This window comes from Myxocyprinus asiaticus, chromosome 1 (genome assembly GCF_019703515.2).
Source record: "Myxocyprinus asiaticus isolate MX2 ecotype Aquarium Trade chromosome 1, UBuf_Myxa_2, whole genome shotgun sequence".
In the NCBI taxonomy this organism is placed as follows: Eukaryota; Metazoa; Chordata; class Actinopteri; order Cypriniformes; family Catostomidae; genus Myxocyprinus; species Myxocyprinus asiaticus.
The window spans coordinates 59,758,250-59,774,155 of record NC_059344.1 but is presented as its reverse complement, the minus strand read 5'-3'; the positions used below and the strand labels follow the sequence as shown (position 1 = coordinate 59,774,155).

Here is a 15,906-nt window from a genome sequence, read left to right as displayed (position 1 = left end):
GAGTGCTTCATTCCTGTGGAGTGCACTCATCTCACATCACACAGAGACATGTTTGGGATAAATAGATTGGCAGAATAAACTGCCAGTGAAACTGTGGCTTTTGTTGGGAATGGAATATTGGGGTACTGCTTACTGGACAATATAGACTGAATACTGCATACTATTTTATATATATATATATATATATATAGCATATGAAACAGTAAACATTAGGTAAGGGATAAAGTACAGTGCAGTCAGAAGGTTGTTATTGCAAAATAAACCCAGATAGGGTCATCAAGGTCATCTTGTATTACTCTGAAGGGGTTTATTTTGCTATAAAGAAGGGCAGACTGTAAGTTATGCTGCGTATTACAAAAAACTACCAAATAAATAAAAAATGAACATAAAATAAAAAAATTCCAAACATGTATCTATTCCCTCCCTGTTCTTTCTGTCAAATCACATACAGAACAGGAAAAATCAAGCATAAAAGCTAAATATGACACCAACACACAGTGGATTGTGTGTTTTGAAAGAGGTATTTTTATAACTAATTTGCAACCATGCAAATCTCTAATGAAAAAGACTTGTGAGGATGACATCTCTATAAATACTTCCCCTGTTTGCTCTCTGTTCTCAAAGTTTCTGTCACCTTGCCATGTTGAGTTTTCCACACTGAACTAACTGTTGAAAATCAACACTGCACAGATCTGAGAATCTGAGTCATTGTTCTCTGGGTGAAACCAGCAGGAAATGGGAATGTATGTAAAGTCACATTAATCAATTATGCTCTAGCAGTCCCAGCCTATCTCTGAGGACAGAGGAGTGTGCTGAGATGACTCTTTATTGTAGCAAACAGTTGTTATGCTCTATTCTTGACTAGAAAATGCCATCTGTTTCAACTCCCCATCCACCTTCTTCGTCACAGAGGTGCCCCATCAGCAAAACCCTTATTCCCTTTGGATACAGAGAGTAAGAGCCCTCACACAATGCTGCTTAATGTCCTTCAGACCCTGGCCTATACAGCAAAAGGCACTTTCAATGAATGGGGTACAAAATAGGGCTGAAACTTGAAATTTTTGTCAGTATGTAAAGAATCTGCATTAACCTTCAGAAAATGTTGACTGTGAACCTTAGGAGGTCAAACCACATATTATATAAGAGTTTTTTTTTATTATTTTCTATTCATTTTTCAAAAGGCATGCAATTTTTCCAACCCTATTACTAAAATTTGGGACATGCCTAAATAGCTGATTTTATACTGTCTAGCAGTAAAAATCAAATAGGTTATATACAGTATATATATATATATATATATATATATATATATATATACACACACACACAGTACTGTGCAAAAGTTTTAGGCACTTGGGAAAAATGTTTCATAGTGAGGATGTCTTCAAAAATAATGACATAAATAGTTTTCATTTATCAATTAATGTCATACAAAATAAACATAAAAAAGCTAAATCAGTATTCGGTGTGACCACCTTTGCCTTTAAAACAGCACCAATTCTCCTAGGTACACCCGGACACAGTTTTTCTTGGTTGTTGGCAGATAGGATGTTCCAAGCTTTTTGGAGAATTTGCCACAGTTCTTCTATCTATTTAGGTTGTCTCAATTGCTTCTGTCTCTTTATGTAATCTCAGACTGACACAATGTTCAGTGGGGGGCTCTGTGGGGACCATGACATCTGTTGCTGGGCTCCCTGTTCTTCTATCTATTCTATTTGCAAAATAAATGTTTGGGAGTATAAAATGTATATTTCCTATTGACATACTAAAGCTGAAAATATAAATGACCATCTTAAGCATCTTATTTGCTTCACATAAGACTTTTGCACAGTACTGTGTATATATATATATATATGATAAATGATACAATTTTAATTTTTAATTTAGTTTAAATTAAGATTTTATTTAGTAGAGAGTTAAATGGGACCAAATGTTGTTTTGTAATTGGCAAACTTCACAAATATTTACTACAAATATATATATATATATATATATATATATATAGATGTATTTTCTTGATAATTTCTTTCTTATAATAACTTAAGTGACAGAAGGGTTGCATGCTAAACTTGAATGCTGACAAATGCAGTCAACACTACAGTTTGTGTAAAAATGAGTGAGATTATTTACTTGTATTTTCACCATTCTGTACTGAGCTAGACAGACTTAAATTCCTATTTAAAGAAGGAGGGAGGGGATACAGATATTTCATGTGTAAAAACAAGGCTCTTTTAATGTTACATTTTAAATTTTTAATGGTACATTTTACGCAAGATAATTTTATCAAACATATCCAATAGTTCTCACAACAACGACAACAACAAAAAGGGATTTGTGCCTCTAATGCTTCAAAACAAAAAAAGGAACAGGACACCATAATGCACCGCAAAGGTGCCCAAACCTTTTCCTACAAATATCAAAAATCAAACTTGATTGAGGGCCGTGGCCCAAAAGTGAATGTTGCATTATATCAAACTGTGTTATTTTAAAATATAAACATTGCCCTGGTGTCCCTCCATTATGATTTCATACCTAAAAAAAACAAAAAAAAAAACATTACTCTGCAGTCTGCTTAACTAATACAATGAAGAGCTGCATCAATGGCGTATATTTATACTGTACTGTATATATATATATGTATAATTTGTATTTTTTTCCCGTCATATACTGTATGGCAAGGCGGGAAAAAATCAAAGGTCATCACAAGCTAACTTTGGCCTGCGGGCCCTTGTTTGGGCATTTCTGGTGTATTTTATTCGTGGAATGCACAACAAATAGCACCACAAACTCTCATTTTCCTTCATCCTTTATCTGAACTCCCTCCCTAAGGACAATATAACAGCGCATGCTACGAGTTTGCATAGCAAAGAGTGCATATTTGTTTTCTGATGCTGTAAATTGATCAATAAGAATTTGATTTATTTTAATGAGGAAAGGGACTGCAAAGTGATTCATGAGCAGAATAGCAGATTACTTTTAGACTAATGTGAAGCTTTTGTTGTGAGAGTATATTATCTTTGGAACAATGCTTTATAATATAATTGGAGACAAAATCTGACGGCGTAATTAAAGTAGACGGGTGAATCCCATGAAGAAATGTCCGGGTCATATTTCACCTCAACATCAAAAAAATAAATAAAATACAAATAAATAAATAATAATAATGATAATAATAATAATCAATCCTATTTTGCAAACCACATTGTCAAGAAATATCTGTCATATTTCACCCGAAAAACATATAGTAAGCCATTTTTATAACGTTTCCTACCCAAATTCTCATTACAGTAACATGAAAATATCTCACACTCACAAATACTATCACAATGTACAGTATACTTACAACTGTATTTCACAAATGTAGGCTATATCAAATTTCTGATTATATTAGTGAGAGGGTGTGCATGAAAACAAAACTTGTGTATCCTAAAAATATGTTTAATTTTCTTCATGACAAAGATAATTTCTTTTTTTTCCCTTTGATTTTAGAGTGAAATATGAAACATCACTCCGCCAATGTTTGAGCAACATTTGCCTAGTTTGCTTTCTATATATTGAATCGTCAAACCTCTGCATAACCTATTTATTTCTTATGTCTGCTACACTACAATTCGCTTACATGTTCAACATAATGTCCTTTATTTTCTTTGTTTATGTCAGTTTGTGTCAAGATATAAAAAATAAAAAAAAGCTTTGTGTGTTTTATCACACTAGACGCTAATCTCCGTTTATCAACTCTGAAGGCTTCAGACTCCATGTGATTCATTTTCTTCTCGTCCACTTTAAGCTTTCAAAACTGACTGAGGACACAATGCATTTCCTTCTCCGATTCTAAATTCTGATTATAAGTCATGTTCAAAGCCATTGTGAAATGCTGATAAAAGCACACCTGTGACCACACATTCTATATTAATGTGGCAGGTTGATATTTTGCTTAGCAACTGTCAGGCCACGTCCACACAAATACGTTTTCAGTTGAAAAAGCATAGATTTTTCTATGTTTATGTTTCTCATCCACATTAGAACGGCACTGGATATGGTCTTGGACTAATGAATGTTGTACAACAGTTAATCACGTTCCTCTAATCTAATTGGACTATATCACTCTACTTGTCTGTGTTCTAGTTCGTGCATTACAGTAACTTTACCACACCCTCTCACTGCTTATTGCTCTTTTTTTAGATTTTAAATGGTGTGCCATTCTATGCTCTGTGTAGATTTGAAAATGGTCTTGCTGTGTCTCTGTGTGACTTTGTGTATGCAATCAGCATGATTCACTTTCCATTTATCCATAAACCAGCAAAGGATAGTGAAAAAGTATGTCTCAGAGAAAACTGTGCATGCTTTCAGCAAAAAGCAATCAGTGGCCCATTATCAAGCATAAAAATCTTAAAAGCATATCATTCACTCTGGGAAAATTACTAGGGAGAGAAATGTAGTCCTACTCTCTCCTTCAGCTTGATCGATTATATTTTACTGTGCTTGGAGAGAGTGGTCAAAGCATTGAAAGTCAGGCTGTGCTGACTCACGTAGAGGACAGATGGGGACAGTGAGTTCGCCCTCTAGTCTCTGGATGTTATTCATGGAGTTCTGACCCATATTATATTGTATACAGTGGCCCCAAAAAGTATTTGGCCACTTAAGCCATACTTGGAATACTTCATAACAAAAACACACACAAAAAAGATCTTAGGGAGAATGACGCTGCTCTTTTACCACACCCTCCAATGAAAATTGATGGTGATTCACACTGCCATGCTCCAAAACGGACAAAAAGGCACCAAAAAGTATCATAAAAGTATTCCATAGGTCCATATGGCACAGAAGCCATACAATAGTGGCGTTTGAAGAACAGACTGAAATCTGCCTCAAATCGGATGTATGAGTGTCATTGCATTAGATGACAAAATATCCAACCAATGGGCATCTGCAAACAAATGATTCTAAACTGTTTATCAAAATATCAATTTTTTGAGCCATTTTTTGCAATTACTTGTTTCCAACTGGTTCCAAAGTAATTTTTTGTGGATGTATAAAGTCAGTTCCCTTCAAGTTCACAGGTGTCTTATCAGAATTACCACAGGTGTAGTACAGCACATTCACTATAGACATGTTCCACTAGCATTTAACACCAAGAAAGTGTCCACATTGTCTTCAATTTGAAAAGTATAATGTGGGGATGGGTGCGTGGTCGTGTATCTGTCTGCGGGAGAGGGAGAATGGTAAGGCTCGTCACATGGGCTGTCATTATCATTAACACCTGTCTCTCATTATAGTGATGGCGGAGGAAGACCTGAAAAGGCCAACAGACGCATCAGTCGGCAGAAAGAGAGAGACCAGAGAGAGACTGTTCCTGTGTGTGTGCAACAAGAATTACTGACTCGTTTGTGTGTGATTACTTGGCCACTTGTGCCCTTTTGTTTAAGTTTTGTGAACGACGCTGAAGAGTAATAAAAGACTCACGTTGACTGTTTCCGCTGCCTCCTGACTCCTCCATTGGCCCTGAAAATACGAACTCTGTTACATATATCTATTGCTTTATAATTTCAAACCCAACAAACTTCTCAGTGTGATATGTATTGCTTGAAAAGTGTGCTATCTTTCTCTAAAAAAAAACTCGATATTTTGTTATCTAATGCAATCACATTTAAACATGTGAATACTTTTAAGAGACCAAATACTGTTGGGGCCACTGTATGACTATTACAGCCTGGTCTCATGAATATTTTGTGACCGTGGCAACATTTTTGCTAAACGAAATTACGTGCCTTTTTACACGTTTGGCTCCAGTTTCCCAGTGAAATGTTCAGTGGGGGGCGCCAAAAGCGTGTGAAGTGGTGTGGTAATCAGACAAGATTTTTTATGTGAATACTAGATTTGAATGAGTAAAACGTACCACCCTAACCTTAAACGTTAACCTAAACCTAACCAAAGGTGATTTAAAATCATATGAGAGGTAGACACAAAACAGAAATCCTTAGCCAACGCCTAAACCTAACCAATAGTGTCCAAAAAGAAATGAAAAGCACATTTTCTGAAGCAACAACGTCATCTCGTGTCGCTTCTATAACACTCTCATCTCACGTGTGAGCTTGATTAGTCTCGAACCACTTACTTCAGAATCCAAAGTCCAACACTCTATCAGGTGAGCTACCATGGAAACTAATCACACTAAAATAAGTGTTTAAATGAAGGCGGAGTCTGTAATAAAAGCGTTAAAATATATTGTTTTTCATATGATGAATTAAAGTAAAAGTGTTTCGATATCATAACATAGCAGTGTGTTAGTAATAGTGTAAAAAAATAAGTGTTCATAAAGCCATAATCAGCCGTTGTAGCTGTAATTTGTGTGAAAATATTGTTGAAGCGCCTCTAGTGTTAATTTCACCAAGAAACTGCGGCGAAACTTACTGTAGTATTCGGCACGTACAAGTCAGTTTGCAAATATGTAGTTACTGTACAGTAAGGTTTATTCTATGAGACTAGGTTGCAGCATTAGCTTCCTTAAGGATTTATTATACAAGGGCTGGACTGTGACTGACACAGGTCACTGAATATTTGAGGTTTATTGAAAGACATTTTGAATCATCCCCCTCAGTCAGCAGGGAATTTTATAGGATTTTTACCAGTCTTGTGGAGGGTTGTGTGACCTGTTCATTAAAAACGAATCAACTGAATAATTTACTTAATTACAAATCCTACACTGACATTTTGTTCTATGCAATCATTTTATCTCTAGCACTGACACTCAAAATTGAAATGACATTATTTCTATTTCTAGCTATTTCAAGAGGCTCACAGTTGAAGTGACATTTTTTAAGTTACAAAATCTTCTTAATGGAAATATAGACTGAAATAAGCCATTTGACTAAGCATTTAGTTCCTGTGTTAAAGTCCCAATGAAATGGTTTCACAAATGGAGTTTTATTTCCTGTTTCGATTCATGTCCTATTGAAGCATTATGTTTGGGCGGAAAATGTTAAAGGGCTTTTTTTTAACCTATAGGCTTCAGTTTACATCAAAGCCAAGAACCATGATTCTCATTCTAGAGACCATTTTATTGGACAACATGAGTGAGTGCAGTATGAGTCATCAATATTATATTATATATCCCCAGGTAAAACAAACAAACAAACAAAAACAAAAAAACAGTAAACTTTAAATGCTTTTTTCCGGCTAATTTTGTCAACATTTAGGTGTATACTAGCATATAGATGGTCTCTAAACAAACTCACATGGACAAAAATCTACAATAATGTCTTTAAAACCAAATTGTTTAATATTGACTGTGAATCAATAAAACATATTATAGAGAAAAAATTAAAAAATGGGATTTGTAATTCAGTGAAACTTTAAAATTGTCTTAGGGTCCAAGTATTTTTTCCAAGACACTGTACACAATTTACTAAATTCTAGTAAAAAACCATCCATCCATCCACCCAAAGAAAAAAACTGAAATTATGTATATGTCATTTGTGAGCTACCCCACTTGAAAATACAAACAATTACAACCGAACAAAAGAAAGCATTCTGACAACAGACAAAGTGAATGGTACCAGACTCTCCTGCCAAGAATGGAGTCATTACAGACATTAATCCTTCAAGAGTGAATTCATTATCATCATTACCCTGTTCCCTGTACTGAATGATATCATATCTCACCCTCACGCCAAGCTCCACGTTCTCTCCTCCATAAATCTCCATGCCTTCATCCAGCAGTCCAATCTCTGCAAAATACTGCCGGTCCACCACAAAGCAGCCAATCAGGGCCGGACTCCTAGAGAAGCAAACACGTGATAGGTCGACATCAATGGAATACAAATAGACATTAAATACAAGAATTCAAAATGGACCCTGTTTCCTATTTAGTACACATTCTTGGTCTTACAGAGCATCATTTAACAGTTGTCTGTCTGTCTGTCTATTAAGCTATTTGTCTATCTGTCTGTCTATCTACCTATCTATCTGTCTGCCTGTCTGTCACTCTTTTCAATCTATCTATCTATCTATCTATCTATCTATCTATCTGTCTGCATAATACATATATACTATTTTTATAAAGTACTGTACATTTATATACTATGGCTGACACAGTTAACACCTATTCCTAAATTATAACTGATATGTTTATCTAGTATTAATCTGTTGTTTTAAAATGATATTCATATTGAAATGAATGATATTATTTATAACAGTTATTTTTTCTTTTACATTTTATTATTTGATTATAAATCTATATTGTTTTGCCCGTTTGTTTGTTTGTTTGTTTGTTTGTTTCACACACGAAAGCTCCAAAATAAAATTGTATATGCTTTAAATTAAATCTGGCATCAAAAATTAACATGCACAGTAGAAATTATTTTTTTGTTTAGTACTTTTAAAAATTGACTATCTACTTCTAATATACATTAAGTTCAATTGATAATACTAATAATTAGAAAAATAAAGGAAAGGAAATACAAGGGAAAAAAAAGAAGTGAAGCTAATATTGGCTGATACTTATATGGAGTTATATTTTGCACCCCTACTCTTTTGTCTTTCAAGCTGTTTCTAAAGCTGCTTAAATTTTCAAATGGTGGACCATAAGGTAATTATTGAAGGACATTTTCACTAATTAATTGAATGAAATACCTGATTGGTGCGGTGCTGTTGTTTAAGTTCCACCAAGATTTTGGCGGGTTCAGATATCGACACCACAGTTCCCAATCAAAGCCCTGAGCAGAAAGCGGGTACTCCTCAATCTCAAATGTGTCGTATTTGATGTTGTCAAAAGATGGAGATATAATCCTGGTTCTATCATCTTTGATCCTTTGGAGAATAGGCTCAGCCCTGTGAACATAAAACAATAAAATCGGTTATTGCCCAGTGAGCATGTTTTATTTAAAGGAATATTCTGGGCTCAATACAAGTTGCATTTGTAGCATAACGTTGATTACCACAAAAATGTATTTTGACTCGTCCCTCCTTTTCTTAAAAAAAAAAAAGCAAAAATCGAGGTTACAGTGAGGCACTTATAGTGGAAGTGAATGGGGCCAATTTTTGGAGGGTTTAACTTGCTTAATTCTTCTGTTAAAACTCATGTATTATTTGAGCTGTAAAGTTGTTTAAATTGTCATTTTTACAGTCATTTTAGGGTTTTAGGATTTGTTGACATTACATCCTCATGGCAACGAAGTTGTAAAATTGGCTATAACTTTACACAGAAACGATTATTAAGTGATGTTATCACACTAAAATCATATTAACACACATATTGTTTATGTCTTGTGGCTATACGTTTGGAAAATTGAGTATTTTAACGTTCAAAAATGGGCCCCCATTCACTTCCATTGTAAGTGCCTGACTCTAACTAAGATTTTTACACTTTTTAAAGAAATGGAGGGGCAAGTCAAAGTTAATTTTTATGGTAATCAATATTATGCCAGTGTTGATCAAGCTTAAATTGTATTGAACACGGAATATTCCTTTAAAATCAAACAAATAAATGTTTTCACACTATGATACCTTAAAGGTTAAGCAGCCTCAACTGAAAAACGTTGGTTCTTTATAACGTCTTCACTTTAACTACTAGTGCACCCCCAATACTGTAAATTCAGAAGCACCTTCAGAGACTTTGATCTGCAACCAGGCCTGCTTTAACCTGAGCCTCATTAGCATAAAGACAGAAACATTCCACATGCAGTGCTTTCTTGATACAATGACTAAATAACAAACAGAGCCTGTTTAGTCACTAAATATAGTCTGGCTATGAAGCGCTAGGAAAAGTTCTAATTTCACCCACCAGCCAGTGTTGAACTCGACGTGGGCGTCAAACAGGGCCACTACAGGGGCAGAGGCAGCTCTCCAGCCACTCACTCGCGAGCGGATCAGCCCCTCCTGCTTACTATGCCGCACCATTTTAATGAAACCCGGCTGCCTGGAGTTGGTCTCCTTCACAAAGTCCTGTAATTTCTCCTTTAACTCATCTGGGAGGTAGAGAAAGAAACACAGAGGCAGAGACAAATGAAGGACTGTCCTCATTATCCATGGTCACAGAAAACAGGACGTTATTGTTTCTGTGTGTGTGTCAATATGGACTCCTGGGTCTGCCTATCCAATCCACTTTAACAACAGAGAAGTATTGAACCAGGATGTAGAGCTGAATGAGATGATCAGGTCAGACACTGCTGTGCTATGTGAACTATACAACATTCATAAACTCCATTCATCACACCTGAGCTTGCTTTCTTCAGCAGCTAAACAACATGAAAGATATATTCCCACTAATACACTGCCAGTCAAAAGTGTGGATGCACTTGGCTGAATTTATTTTGCTTATGATGTTAAAAACCTTTTGATCTAAAAGCTTATGCATAAATGCAAGAAATTCCTTTTGTAGACAAATATAAATTGCATATTTTAAATGTTGGACATAATAGGAAAGGAAACATTCTACTATGAAGAAGCTAAACTATAAGATAATTCTGATTTGTTTCACATTTTTTGGTCACTTCCAAATTCCCATACCTCTATTACAAATAGTATTCCCATTCTATTTGTATTATTCTATAATCTTGATGACTTGCAATCCTAAAATGTGAAAAACAGTAATAATAAACAATTAGTAAGTGTGTCCAAACTTTTGACTGGTATGCTAACCATCACTTTAACACTTACAATAGTTAAAACATGAACACATCTGGCACCAAGTCGCAATAAAGGTGTATCTCATAAATATATAATTCAAACCAAGAAGAAGTGTCATTAAGTTATAATTTGGGTCCTCTCATGTGTTACGCTTCACTGTTAAACTGAAATCCTGTGATTTATTTTTAATTTTCATGTTTTTCTCCCTCACAGACAGAAACTGGTGGGAGAAAGGATGTGACCTTTAAGAGAAGGGGATGCTAATGTGAAAAGCATAAAGACATCACACAATTTCACATTCAATATAGGCCTACTGTAATGTATTAATCACTGTATGACATGAATGGCAAATTTATTTCCATAGAACTCTCTTTTGATCTTCCATGAAAACTTTTAAAGAAGCTGAATTTGCTATAGTATGCACGCACTTATCATGCCATCATGCATGAGGAAACCCATTCCATTAACAAAAGCATACCAAAACATACCATGGTTTTACCATTTTTTTTATTTTATTTTAATTTATTTTTTTGGATCATAGTAATGCCATGGCTTTTCAACATTGACTTATGATGAGACCATGGTATTCTTTTAAGTACCTTGGAGTATTATTTACTGTAAATAAATGAAATATTAATGTGGTGATCATTTATCATTTTGTACCATAGTATTTACAGTATATCAATGTACCATGGAATTACCATCCCATCACTGTACCAAGGTACCATCCTAGTACTTGTTTTTTTGGAATAGCTTGTAATTTACCTAATCAAAGCAATATATTACTGATTGCTGGGACTGTGAAGATGATTTTGTTATATGTTTGCATGACAAACATTTGATGATTGCAGATAATACAGCCACAGCACAAGGAGAGTATTAATCTATCAGACTCAATTAACTCCTGCTGTTACACAAATAAATGATCAAAGACATCAAAACATGCACCCGCATAAGTCCCAGTGGCATACAAAGGTTTTGAAAAACCTGGCTACAGCATAATATACTGAAATAGCTCCTCAGCTGTTTAGGACAAAAAAAAGCTACTTCACATCACAGGTTTCATTTTTTTTGTTTGTTTGTTTTTTTTTCCCCACTAATTCTTGGCAATTTAAATGTCATTGCATGTCAGAGTTTTAGCCGCTTAGCACAACATGTTGACTTGTGGTGCTTATGTGGGCAATGCAAGTCATTTCGTTTCTCCTCCAACGTTTTCTGTCATTTCTCTATTGTGCCTGTTTACAAACAATATGATCACACAGGAGGTCGGCATGTTGTTTCCGATACTTCCGGTACCCTAGGATCGGCAACATTATGCCGACTCACTGACAAGTGCCATCTCCTATCTGACATGTTTGCATTGCTCCAGCAGCATGGAAGCGTCAGCAGCGTGGAAGACTCGGGTTCGGATACCACACTGTAACCAGGACGTAATCATGTACGCATGATCAGTGACAAGCGACAAGATTTGGAGGTTGCGTTTTCCCTCTAACATTATATTTTTCCGGGGGTACGGTTTATAAAATATGCATTCCTCTTCACTGAATTACAGCCTGTACAGCTGAAATCAACTCGCTTCACAACTTGCTTTTGGCGCCCCTCCGTGGACAGCACACCCGGAAAATCAAATTTGCACGTGCCCATACATCCAACAACACTTACCACTTTGGCCAGTGGGGGCAGTGTTTCAAATTTCGGTAAGCACAGACCGATTTTAGCTATAGAAAAGGCAACCTACTGTTTCTGATATCACTGTGAGATTAGTCTGTTAGAAAAGTGGCAAAAAGGCTAAAAAGGATTAACAAGGTCACCATCTATATCAACAGCTACTCTGAGAATCTGAATGTCAACTGGCATTGATGAGAGTTGTCAAATTTATCAAAATCTGAGCATCTTTAATTTATGGAGACCAAGTTTCGTTAGAAGGACTAGGGAAGTAGCAACCATTATAATGTTCTAACTTTACATTCTGAACTCTTAGTTTGTCACCCAACTTTTGGGAAATTAACATGAGGCTATATTATATTTAGATGCAGTGCAAAGAAAAAATGTAGCAGCCCACATAGAACAACATGATCACACAGAATGTTGAAAGTTTGCTATTGAAAGTTCCGGTACCCTGATATCACCCTCAAGTTAATGGCAAGCGGCATCTGTCATCAGACATTTTTGCATCACTTCAATTGCATTTACCCTTTCCTGTGCCGCTACTGATAGCACGTTGCGCAAGCAGCCTCAAAAACACAATATCAGGACACGTGGAAACTAGTAAGTAATCACGCTCACATAATTAATGATGAGCACAATTAGGGGGTTGCATTTTACCTCAAATATAACATTTTTACTCAACTGACAGATAGATTTAGGATTTGGGGTTTGGGTTACTGTCTTACTGTACATCGTTTACAACTAAAACAACTCGCATTTAGAGAAACTTTGTGGACATTTCACCCGGAAACTTTGGCTCACATACGTACTGAAGCCCCTACGTTCAAAAACAAAGCCACTGGGGGCAGTGCTTCGAATTTTGGTAAGCACAGAACAATTTCAGCAGAATAACTTTGGACCTATTGTCGCCGAATTCACAGTGAGATCAGTCTGTACAACAGGCCATGCCCATCTATTCATGAGGTTGGCCCACCTTGACAACCACATCTTCACCCACTCCCCCAACTGTTCAAGGGTCCTGTGGCCCACCTTACATCTAAGAGTTGGACATGCTGTATAATATACCCTCTGTTTTTTGTTTAGTTTTTTTTTTTTTTTTCAGATAATTTCTACGGACCCTGAAAGGAACATAAATTTGAAAGAATGATATTTCTGAGAAAAACAGATGACACTGTGTACTAAGTGTACTTTACACATCTACAGACACAGAACAATTCTAGTGTAGGTGTTGATAGAGTGAACTGGCCATACTGACCAATCACAGGGATTGTTACCTTAGTTATTTTTCTCCATTTCCTTACCACTAATGATCATGACACTGGCCACAGGCATAGCAGAAGTTACAGGTTACATTTCTCCTGTCACAATGCAACTGACCTTACCCTTGAGTGGGATGTTCAGTTGAGCATTGAGTTTATCCTTGAGCGGGCTGCGTCTCTTTTCGATTACTGAGATTGTGGAACTGCACAAGTGAACGTGAAGTGAATGTCTTTTTTAAAAGCCCCAGAAAGTGGGGGCCAGGGTAGCTCAGTGAGTATTGACACTGACCACCACCCCTGGAGTCGCGAGTTCGAATCCAGGGTGTGCTGAGTGACTCCAGCCAGGTCTCCTAAGCAACCAAATTGGCCCGGTTGCTAGGGAGGGTAGAGTCACATGGGGTAACCTCCTTGTGGTCGCAATTAGTGGTTTTCGCTCTCAATGGGGCGTGTGGTAAGTTGTGCGTGGATCGCGGAGAGTAGCATGAGCCTCCACATGCTGGGAGTCTCTGCGGTGTCATGCACAACGAGCCACGTGATAAGATACGTGGATTGATGTCTCAGAAGTGGAGGCAACTGAGACTTGTCCACCGCCACACAAATTGAGGTGAGTAACAACACCACCATGAGGACCTACTAAGTAGTGGGAATTGGGCATTCCAAATTGGGGAGAAAAGGGGATTAAAAAAAAATCTAATAAAAAAAAAGCCCCAGAAAGTTGTAAATGAACAGCTTGTGGCTCTACAGTTTGCTCCAATGCCTTTTCCCCTGCTACAAATATGAGTTTTATGATAGAGCAGAGCGACACTAAACAAAATCTATCTTCTGTGGAGCTATATGATGATGGAAATTCTCTAAAAGCTCACAAAGACACCAAAAACTTTCTTAAAAACATATTAGAGCAGAACTTTCATCTGTCAAATAACAAATGATTGGAATAAATGGTGGTGACCTGTAACGGTTTATAATGAATTCTAATTTAAAAGAATATAACAGGTCTAATATCTCAGAGCTCATAACAAAATGCATCAATCTTTCTTCAACACTATCTCAAGTGCACTTCTTATTTCAGTCGATACAAAGCAATAAGCTTGACTGAATATTCCACTGCTAGTTGTAGAGACACTGAATAATATAAGGAAGACAGACAAGCCTAAGCTGTGTGAGGATATAAATTGGGGCTCTACTTTCATGAGTGCGCAGGGCTACAAGCAACAACCATGCACTACGTCTTATCCAAATTCATGAGAGTGCTAATTCTAAGTGCAGTGTTCGTGCCAGTGCAGGTCACAAGTTGGCGTGGGAGTGTATGCGCTATCTGTGGGTGTTTTGTATGTTAGTGAAGTGACGAAAAACGCAATTTGCTATTTTCCTGAGAAAAAGGTAATCACACTAAGACGTTTCAGACCACGTATGTTATTAGCGCAAAATCTAAATTCAGTAGCGTTTGACCCAGCCCATTCCCTGCACCCACTTGCGCCTAGACTTACTTAGCACATACTTGCACAAATATACCAAAACTTCATGGTCATGCCCATTGACTTTTGACTTCAACATAGTGCAGCACTCTTAAAATAAGGCCCTTGATGTCAAAGCTAAGCAGCAATTTTAATTATCTTACAAACAGCTCTACAACAACAGTTCATACATATAGAGATAACATCTATCAAGAAAAAGAGCTGCAGGAATATTCTTCAAACATCTTCTTTAAGCATATAAGCTTGGAACAACATAAATGATGACAGAATTTGTATTTCTAGGTGAACTATTCTTTTAAGATCTTTAAAAGTGCTGTCATTTCCTTCTGCCAATCTATGTGCATCTATTATCTGGTCATATCTGAGGTTGGGAAATCATGTCAGCTGGGTGAGAGGTATATATAAACATCTCCATTTAATCCATCAAGCGGAAGACAACCTGTCTTCACTGTCAATCTCAGAAAGATTCAATGATTTATGAATCTTAGCTCAGGTTCTGTGAGGAAACATAGGAAGCCTCCTGGATGACTGTCCTTATTTTCCCAGTTTAAAAAACAAGAATGATTTGATCTTTGTGTATGTCAATACAGACTCCATGAGCTGGGACAGCTAAGCTGTTTTGAACTAGGATGTGAAGCTCTCAACCAAGATAATACAGCATTCATGAAATCAATTCATCAATCCTTCTTTTAACAGATAATAAATAAATAAAGCCAGAATACACTAACAAAAAGAACTGTGGCTTTACTATGTGTTACATCCCAGCATCAAGGGGTTTAATAATGGGCGGTGCTGCTGGGCTACCGGGTCTTAAGCCACGAATGTTTTCCGTAGAGCCCCAAATGTTTTTATCAACTTGTAGTGATGTCAGAAGTACA

At 36.5% G+C, this 15,906-nt stretch overlaps 1 protein-coding gene across 1 annotated transcript in view; it reads right to left on the bottom strand.

Annotated features, from left to right (window-relative positions):
• LOC127440534 (polypeptide N-acetylgalactosaminyltransferase 18-like) overlaps window positions 1–15,906 on the bottom strand; it is a 133,578-nt gene that overhangs the window by 55,230 nt on the left and 62,442 nt on the right. The window contains exons 4-6 of the mRNA XM_051697191.1: window positions 9,782–9,965; window positions 8,632–8,829; window positions 7,663–7,777 (exon numbers count right to left, since the gene is read on the bottom strand). Of these exons, the coding sequence (XP_051553151.1) occupies window positions 7,663–7,777; window positions 8,632–8,829; window positions 9,782–9,965 (497 nt within the window). The remainder of the gene's footprint in view (window positions 1–7,662; window positions 7,778–8,631; window positions 8,830–9,781; window positions 9,966–15,906) is intronic.